Source organism: Enhydra lutris, unplaced genomic scaffold (assembly GCF_002288905.1).
Source record: "Enhydra lutris kenyoni isolate GAN:26980312 unplaced genomic scaffold, ASM228890v2 scaffoldscaffold38, whole genome shotgun sequence".
In the NCBI taxonomy this organism is placed as follows: Eukaryota; Metazoa; Chordata; class Mammalia; order Carnivora; family Mustelidae; genus Enhydra; species Enhydra lutris.
Genome location: NW_019154122.1, coordinates 19,537,537 through 19,546,001, shown reverse-complemented (window position 1 = coordinate 19,546,001; position 8,465 = coordinate 19,537,537). Strand labels below are relative to the sequence as shown.

The window sequence follows — 8,465 nt, the reverse complement described above, 5'->3', positions numbered from 1 at the left end:
AGCTGCAGTGTCTGTGTCTGTGCACGCCCACGCGCGTGTGCCGCGGTCGCACCGCCGTGAGCGCGGCGTGTCGCTACCCGCCCGGGTCTCTCCGCGCGCACGCCTCCCGCCACCCGGAGCCTGTGCGCCTCCGCACGCTGGGTGAGTGCGCACCGGGGGCGGGGCCTCGGGGACGGGGCCTCGGGGACGGGGCCTCCCGGGGGCGGGGTCGGGGCCGGCCTGCGCGGCGGCGCGCCCTGCAGTCCCCGAGCGAGCGAAGGGCGAGCGGAGGCCGAGCGCGCCCCTTCCCGCCGCGCGATGCTGCCCTGGACGGCGTTCAGCCTGGCCCTGAGCCTGCGGCTGGCGCTGGCGCGGAGCGGCGCCGAACGTGGTGAGTGAGGCCGGAGGCGGGCTGGGCTCCAGCTCAGGCGGCGCCCCTAACCCCCGCTGCCTGCGCGGGACAGTCTCTTTCCCTTCCGCGGCCGCGGGGTAGGGAAGACCGCCGGGCACCCCACCCACCTGCGGTGGGCGGACCCAGGTGCCCCCCGGCTGCCTGGCGGGCGCCAGATGTTGTGGGGGGCGGGTCTGGAAAGGGAGGGGAGGCGTCTGTCGGGGAGGAAGTCCCTGCCTCAGTTTCCTTCTCCTTGCGATGACCCTTAATAGAGGGCTGGGGTGGTAAGAGGGCTCGAGTCGCCCCACCGGATTGGGGGAAACAGGGGGAAACAGAGGCCCCAAGGCACAGATCAGAACCGAGACACCGCAGCTCCTGTCTGCCCTTAGCGCAGTGGTGGAAGGGGTCCTGTTGCCCCCTGGGGTGCCGGGAGCAAGGGGAAGGGTTTGGAGGGGCTGGTGGGCCCTTGGGCTGCTGCAGCAGGTAACCTGCTTCCTGGGTCCAGAGGAGGGGTGACATCATCTGCAAGTGGGGTCATGACTCCAGCCTGGCCATATGGGCTGTGATCATGCTCTGTGCCCCTCATCCACCTCAGCCCCCAGTCTGCCCAGCCACTTTGTGCCTCCCAGCCCCAACAATGAGTCGCTTTACCTGGAGGCTGGGCTGTGGGCCTGAAGCCAAGCCTGAGGAGACCACCCCTGTGACCCAGGCCTGTCCACCCACACTCCTAGGGGCTGGGCCAGGACCCTTGGCTCCAGCCTGCAGAGAGTCGGCTGAGCAAAGGGAGGTTGGAGGGGCTTAGAGGGGGTGGCTCTCCGCGACAGATGAGACCTGAGCCCAGAGAGCACCCCAGGCATATGACCAGGGTGCAGAGCTTGAACCCACTGAGACTGTGGGCAACTTGTTGGCTCAGGACCCCTCTCCTCCTTTCCCCAGGGGTGCCAGCTTCAGGACCTTTGGGGGTGGGGCTGAGCGGACTTTCAGGGCCTACTTGGGTAAGGACAAGCTCCAGCGTAGGGGAAGCTCAGACCCTGGGGGTTCTGCCCTGGGTGTGGGGCTGTCTGGGGGCCACCACCCGGGGCTGAACCCTCCCCTCTCCCCCAGGCCCCCGAGCATCGGCCCCCCAGGGGGACCTGCTGTTTCTGTTGGACAGCTCGGCCAGCGTGTCTCATTATGAGTTTTCCCGAGTTCGGGAGTTTGTGGGGCAACTGGTGGGCCTGCTGCCCCTGGGCCCCGGGGCTCTGCGCACCAGCCTGGTGCATGTGGGCAGCCGCCCGTACACCGAGTTCCCCTTCGGCCAGCACAGCTCAGGCGAGGCTGTCCAGGATGCCATACGTGCTGCAGCCCAGCGCATGGGCGACACCAACACTGGCCTGGCGCTGGCATACGCCAAGGAGCAGCTCTTTGCAGAGGTGGCGGGGGCCCGGCCAGGGGTGCCCAAGGTGCTGGTGTGGGTGACAGACGGCGGCTCCAGCGACCCCGTGGGACCCCCCATGCAGGAGCTGAAGGACCTGGGCGTCACTGTCTTCGTCGTCAGCACCGGCCGCGGCAACCTCCTGGAGCTGTCAGCCGCTGCCTCAGCGCCCCCCGAGGAGTACCTACACTTTGTGGACGTGGATGACCTACACATCATTGCCCAGCAGCTGAGGGCATCCATTCTGGGTAGGTAGCCAAGGAGCCCCGGAAGAGGTGCAGGGAGAGGGACTCGAGGGCCCGGAGCAGGGGCCGGGGGCCTGGCCAACAGCACTTTGTCGGGGTGGTCGGCAGGGAGGTAACTCACAAACTTCTCTCTGCGTCTTCCAGGGGCGCGGTCAGGCTCTGCGCCCTGTAGGCCCCACTGCCTGGGGCTCTAGCGGGCAGAGGGTCAGGCCTGAGTAAACACGTGCAGGGGCCGTCCCTGCTGACGCTAACTGGCCCACCCCAGGGTGGAGGGCCTGGAGGGGCGGGGCGACCAAGGGGCTGCCTGTGGTGGGATGTGGTTAAATGGAGAGGAAGAGGGAGGCCCAAGCCTGAGGACTGTGCCGATGGACACCGCAGGCTCCTGTACATGCCTGCGAGTGAGAGAGCCGGGTCGGGATGGCGTAGGGTTGCACAGAGAGCAGGCCCTGCCACCCTAGGGGGGAGGAGAGTCGCGGAGTGACTTGGTGCCAGTGGTGGTTTGGGGACTTGCTAGAGAGGAGGCTGGACCAGGGAAGGCCCAGTGCAGGCTAGCAGCTCCCCACCAACTTCCTTACAGACCACCTCTGCACCCCCCACCCAGCCAAACCTCATGGTGGGGGGGGGGAGATGAAGGGCCTGATTATTGGCTCAGCTGGCTCTATCCACTGAAAAATGCCACTAACCCCAGGATTCTTCCTGAGCCTCCGCCTGTGGGTTAATCATCCACCAAAAACTGAAAGGGGTTGGGCTGTGGATTGCAGGAGGGAGAGGGTCCTTTCAGAGGTTTCTCCCAGGGATACCTGGGCTCTGGTGGCCCCCGCGTCAGCCACTGTGACTGAGTCTGGAGGGGACAGCAGGAGGAAAAGCAAGCAGCTGGACAGGAAGAACCCAAGGCTGCAGGGCAGTGAGGCAGTGGGGCGGGGGCTCCAGGGGTGGGGTGGGGTCTGAATCTGGGAGACGGGCAGGAGAATGAGTGCCAGGCTGACAGCTGGAGCACCCGACATTAAATGAGGAAGCATGAGGATCCCAATGGGCATAACTGCCCAGACATTTATCAACCTTATCTGCTTGCATGGTCACTCAGATGGCCATGTGGTGTCACAGTCTCAGGAGTAATGCACATTTGGGGGTCCCACTCTGGAGCCCCCCCTAGAAATCTGAGGCAGGTGGTATTCTGACCGCTCACCCAGCTTTTCTTGGAGTTGTCACGTCATCCCCCCTTGGGGAGTCCCCCCACCCGTGGCCTCCCATCTTCTGGCTGCCCCAGTGGTGCCCCTTTGCATGGACTGTCCAGAGCTGACCCCACACTCTGTGCTGGCCACTGGGGCCCAGGAAAGGGGCTGGCCTTCTGTTCTCAAACACCACCTTTGAGGGGCCCTGTTTAGGCCACTGGAGTGGTGGGAAGTGGCCACGACGGCTCCTCACCTGCGGGGGTTTGCCGCTGAGCACCTGATGGAGTCCCAGGTTCCGTAGCTCAGCCCTGTCACTGGGTCGTGTATCATTAGCACGGCTGCGGTGTTGGAGCCTGGGCTGTCCCCCACATCTCCCTGTCCCGTCCGCCCTGAGTCAGCAGTCAGGGCCCCAGGCCGGGCGAGAGGAGACCTGACGTCCTGCACCACCCACAGACGCGATGCGGCCGCAGCAGCTCCGCGCCTCTGAGGTCACGTCCAGCGGCTTCCGCCTGGCCTGGCCGCCCCTGCTGACCGCAGACTCCGGCTACTACGTGTTGGAGCTGGCGCCCAGCGCTGACCCGGGGACCGTGCGTCGCCAACAGCTGCCGGGGAATGCCACGGGCTGGGCCTGGACCAACCTCGACCCCGACACCGACTACGAGGTGGCGCTGGTGCCCGAGTCCAACGTGCACCTCGTGAGGCCGCAGCACCTGCGGGTGCACACGCTGCCCCGTGAGCCCGGCGCGGAGGGCGGGGCCGCGGGCGCGGGGCGGGGCCAGGACGAGACCCCGCCCCCTCCTCTCACGCGCCCTCCCCCGCCACCCCCAGAGGAGGCCGGGCCGGAGCGCATCGTCGTCTCGCACGCGCGGCCGCGCAGCCTGCGCGTGAGCTGGACGCCGGCGCTGGGCCCGGCCGCGGTGCTCGGCTACCACGTGCAGTACGGGCCGCTGCCGGGCGGCGCGGCGCAGCGCGTGGAGGTGCCCGCGGGCCGCAACGGCACAACGCTGCAGGGGCTGGCGCCCGGCACCGCCTACCTGGTGACCGTGACGGCCGCCTTCCGCTCCGGCCGCGAGAGGGCGCTGTCGGCCAAGGCCTGCACGCCCGACGGCCCGCGCAGCCGCGCCCTGCGCCCCCAGCCGCCGGGGGCAGCGGGTCGGGCGCCGTGAGCCGGAGCCGGCCGCCCCGCCCGCCCGAGGGCCCCCTTCTCCCCAGCCCGGCGGGGCAGCGCGCGCCGCCGGAACCTGGGCCTTGCCCCGCGGCGACTGCGCCCGAACCCCCGTCCCCCCCACCCCGAACTCTCCTGCAGCGGCGGAGGGCCGCCGGCTCGGGCGTCTGCCTTCCAGGACGGGGGGGCCTCGCCTGGCTCCCCCGCCTGACCCTCCGCTGCCGCTGTGGCAGCAGCTCTTGCCATCGCGACCCCCTGCCCCGCCCGGGCCCAGAGCTGGGCGCGCGGTGCTGTCCTTTAGGCAGGAGTTAGCCGGAAGGTGGGCAGGGAGCCTGGGGCGGGCTGAGAACATCAGATACAGGACTGGCCTTGAGCCCAGGACAGGAGGCAGCCGAGCGGAGCGGCCGGACCTGTCGCTTGTGAAGAACCAGTCCCTCTGGGGGAAGGGCTGGCATCGGTTTGAGCGGGCTTGGTCCGGTCGGCCGCTCTGAGTCCCTGCGGCCACTCGGGTCCTAGATGTTGGTAGAAGGTGGTTGGGGAAGGGCAGGAGCTGGCTCTGGCTGGGTTCCAAAGGCTTTCCGGAGGGGACAGGATCTGGAGAAGGGCAGGGAGTTGTGGCGGCGGGTTGATGGTACGGTCAGCAGCTGGGTGAGCAGAAAACTGGGCTTTACCAGGGCGTTCAGTTGGCCTGAGGGGTAGTGCCTGCTGGGGACAGTGGCCCTGCCTTCCTGCCCAGGACCCCGCTGTGTCCCCCTGCAGCCACAGAGATGCAGACCACACCTTCCCGAAGGAACAGGACCCTGCAAGCCCCAAGGCTAGTGCATGCACAGGGTGCGTCTGGGTGGTGAGCTTCCATGCCTGGGCCGGGACAAACAAGAGTCCCCCGGGGGGGTCACCCCAGCGATTCTCTCTACAGCATCTTCTGACCCCCTCTGCTGTCACTGCTACTCTACTGGGGCCACCAGACACGTCGTAAGGGCAGTACCCACTGTCCCCCAGCCCCACCAAGGCCTATACTCCTGTCTTCTCCAACTCCGTGCTCACACTGCCTCTTCCCCACTAACATCCCAGACTTTGAAGTACATAAACTAGTTGTAAACTGAGCTCTGCGGTCTCCTTGGAGTGCTTTACGCCGTCCCAACACTCCAGTATTCTAAGAGCTCCAGACCCAAGGCCCGTGTTTTGCGGCTGGTGCTGGGGAAGAGGAGGGGAGCAGAGCCCCCCCTGTTGCGGAGGCTGGGAGCACCCTGCCATCTGCACCTCCTCAGAGGGCCGTGGGCATTTCTACAGGCCCACCCCGCGGTTTGGAGCACAGTGGCCGAAGGCAGGAGCAGGACCTGACTGTGCTGGGCCGTCCCCACCGCAGCCTTCAGACCAAGGGTGGGGCTGTGGCGCCCTCTGCTGGCAAGATCACTCCCTCAGCAGCAGTTTGACGGGTATCCGGAAACCCCGCAGCGTTGAGAGAGGTGGTCCCGGAGTCCTTGACTGTGTTCTCAGTTTGCCCACTCGGGCTTGGTGGGCATGGGTTTGGAGGCAAACTTCAGTCGGGCTGGCCTGCCACCATTTCTCGAGGACCAGGCTCCCAAGAATCACATGGCTCCCTAAGCACCCAGGGCCTGCAGCACACACTGGTCTGTGTACTGAATGTTTGTGGGGGCCAGCGGTGCACGAGCCCACGGTGTGCCTATGTAATAGTGGCATGGGGGACAAAGGGCTCCTGCCCCTCCTGTGTGGCCGGGGCCAGGGCCGGCAGGCAGGCAGGGGTGTAGGTGGTGGGTCCAGGTTACCCCGGTAGTGGCAGGCCAGGCCAGACTTGGTCAGAGGGTAGGGAAGTACTGCTGACTGGGTGTTGGGTTTCTCCTACATGTCCCCACAACCCCTGGCGGGTTCAGGCCCAGGGAAGCCAGTGGTACCGTGTGGTCCGTGTGCCACTGCAGGCACCTGCTTATACCATGACCAGTGGTTAGCAGGCTGTGCAGTCGGCTGACCCCTCCCAAGGCTAGTGAATGTGAACAACAGGGTCCTAGGCAGCATCGACCAGAGAGGGAACCCTTCCCCAGACCTGATCAGAATGCCCCACATGCAGGCCAGGGTGCCCAGCCCTGATGCCCTGAGTACCTGTAGGTCCAAGCCCACTGGGCCCCTGGAAAGGTTCCCCTTCCACACTGAGCCTCCTGGTCCAGCCTGCAGAGTGGTGTGCAGGTGACAAGAGAAACAAGAATACTGGCACTTGCTTTCCTAACTGCTGTCATGCCCTTGAGACAGATGGGCTCCTCCCCCAAACATGCCTGCGACCCCAAGCAAGGGCAGAGTGGCCGAAGACACATGGCCCTGCTCCCCGGGAGACACTCCAGCTTCAGCTCATCACTGCCAGATGCTGAGGGCAGGGAAAGGAGCCCCCACTTCCATGCCAACGAATGTCTCTTCTGGAAGCCCTTACCTTGGAAGTGCTGCTCTTTGCACCGTTCCAGGCAACTTTTAATTTTTTTTTTTAAGATTTTTATTTATTTATTTGACTGAGATCACAAGTAGGCAGAGAGGGGGAAGCAGGTTCCCCCACTGGGCAGAGAGCCCAATGCGGGGCTTGATCCCAGGACCCCAAGACCATGACCTGAGCCAAAAGCAGAGGCTCAACCCACTGAGCCACCCTGGTGCCCCTAATTTTTTTTTAAATAAGATTTCTTTCTTTATTTGAGAGAGAGAGAGAGAGAGAGAGAGAGAGCATGTGCACAGGGTGGGGAGAGGCAGAGGGAGAATCTCCAGCAGATTCCACGCTGAGCACAGAGCCAGATGGGGGGGCTCCATCCCATGACCCTGAGCCAAAATCCAGAGTCAGACCCTGAAATGACTGAGCCGCCCAGGCAACTCTTAAAGGTTGGTAAGTCTGGGCCACGTCTGGGAACAACCTTCAGGAAGCAGTTTTGTCCTGTCCCCGCCACGTCCCTGCAGGCTCCTCGATCTACGAGGTCCAGCCCAAGGCTGCCACCTGCAGGGACTGTCATTTTGTGCGAAGTGACACATGGAACTATAAGCCTCTGATGCAGGTGTGAAAATCAGAATGGGCTGTGCTGTGGTTACTTCTGGTTAAGACAAAAAAAGCAAGAGGGTGTATCATGCTGCAGCCAAGGGCCCACTCACAGCCCCTCTCGGAGAACACATCTTCCTCAGTGGCCATGGCTTCTGAGGACTTTGCTCCTGAGGTCTGTCCAGACGGTGTGGTGTATCTGCCCCCGCTTCTGTTGTGAGAAGGGCAGGCCAGTGGTCACAGTGTGTCTCCTGCCAGCAGGGTGGAGGCCTGTGCTAAGGATCCCCCACGCCAGGTGCCCATGGGGATGTCCTGGCTGTGCAGACCTTCTGCCAGGTGGATCCGCAGGGGGAGAAAACAGCCGGCCAGGGCATCTGAGTAGGCAACTGCTCAGGGAAGACAGAGTGGAGGCGCAGTGAGCTCTGAGCTCAGCACTATGACCCCTCATGCCCTCTTCTGGCCCTCTGGAAGCCCACGGAAGAGCTGCAGGAGCCCTGTGATCTGGGAGCCCTGCTTTGGCAGCGAGGATGGGAATCAGCAGCCCGGGGCCCTATTTTGGGGGCTCAGTCCTGGGAGGGCTGGCTGGACAGCCACTCTTTTGGCAGAATTGGAGTCTGTCCCATGGGGGTGGACGTGGAGTGTATGTGGGTTTGGGCGACTGTGAGCAACACCAGAACCAGCAGGTCCTTCTGGAAGCTGGAGAGAAAGAACAGAAAAGGGACCAGCATTTCCTCTTATTAATCCAGCCGAGCCCTGCGGGGCGGGTGCTTTGGGAGGTCTAGTTTGTGGTTAATCCATTAAAACCTGGATGGCCACTGGTGTCGGGGAGGGGGTGGCATCTGGCTGGGAAACTCATTTGGCTTTCTCTTGAAGATGAAAAATCACAGAATTATCTGTGACACCCCCCCCCCCCCTTTATTCAGGCTTAAAGCTGTTTTCAGTGTAGTGGGGACAACGCCATATAAATCTGGGAACTCGACCAATTCCATCAAGGAAAGAGTAAAGGGGCAACTTGGATGCTGGCCCCAGAAGCGAACTTTGCTAGCTCCAGGCACTGCGGGTTCTAGAGCAATG

The 8,465-nt window shown here is 64.0% G+C and overlaps 1 protein-coding gene across 2 annotated transcripts; it reads left to right on the top strand.

Moving 5' to 3' along the window:
- Window positions 1-255: 255 nt before the first annotated feature.
- On the top strand, window positions 256-4,371 carry LOC111154695 (von Willebrand factor A domain containing 1). 2 transcript variants are annotated; one of them, XM_022514538.1, is made up of 4 exons: window positions 256-370; window positions 1,475-2,032; window positions 3,655-3,933; window positions 4,030-4,371. In XM_022514538.1, the coding sequence occupies exons 1-4, from the start codon at window positions 298-300 to the stop codon at window positions 4,365-4,367; spliced, it is 1,248 nt and encodes a 415-aa protein (XP_022370246.1). In that variant the 5' UTR covers window positions 256-297; the 3' UTR covers window positions 4,368-4,371. The 2 variants fall into 2 exon arrangements, with proteins under 2 accessions (XP_022370246.1, XP_022370245.1); XM_022514537.1 differs by having other exon boundaries at window positions 3,655-4,371.
- Window positions 4,372-8,465: the final 4,094 nt, after the last annotated feature.

Bases quoted from the DNA above. Each gene is read 5' to 3' on its own strand.
- LOC111154695 (XM_022514537.1), top strand. From the start codon at position 298: ATGCTGCCCTGGACGGCGTTCAGCCTGGCCCTGAGCCTGCGGCTGGCG. The intron at 371-1,474 runs GTGAGTGAGGCC...CCTCTCCCCCAG, and splicing joins GCGGAGCGGCGCCGAACGTG to GCCCCCGAGCATCGGCCCCC. The intron at 2,033-3,654 runs GTAGGTAGCCAA...CACCACCCACAG, and splicing joins GCTGAGGGCATCCATTCTGG to ACGCGATGCGGCCGCAGCAG.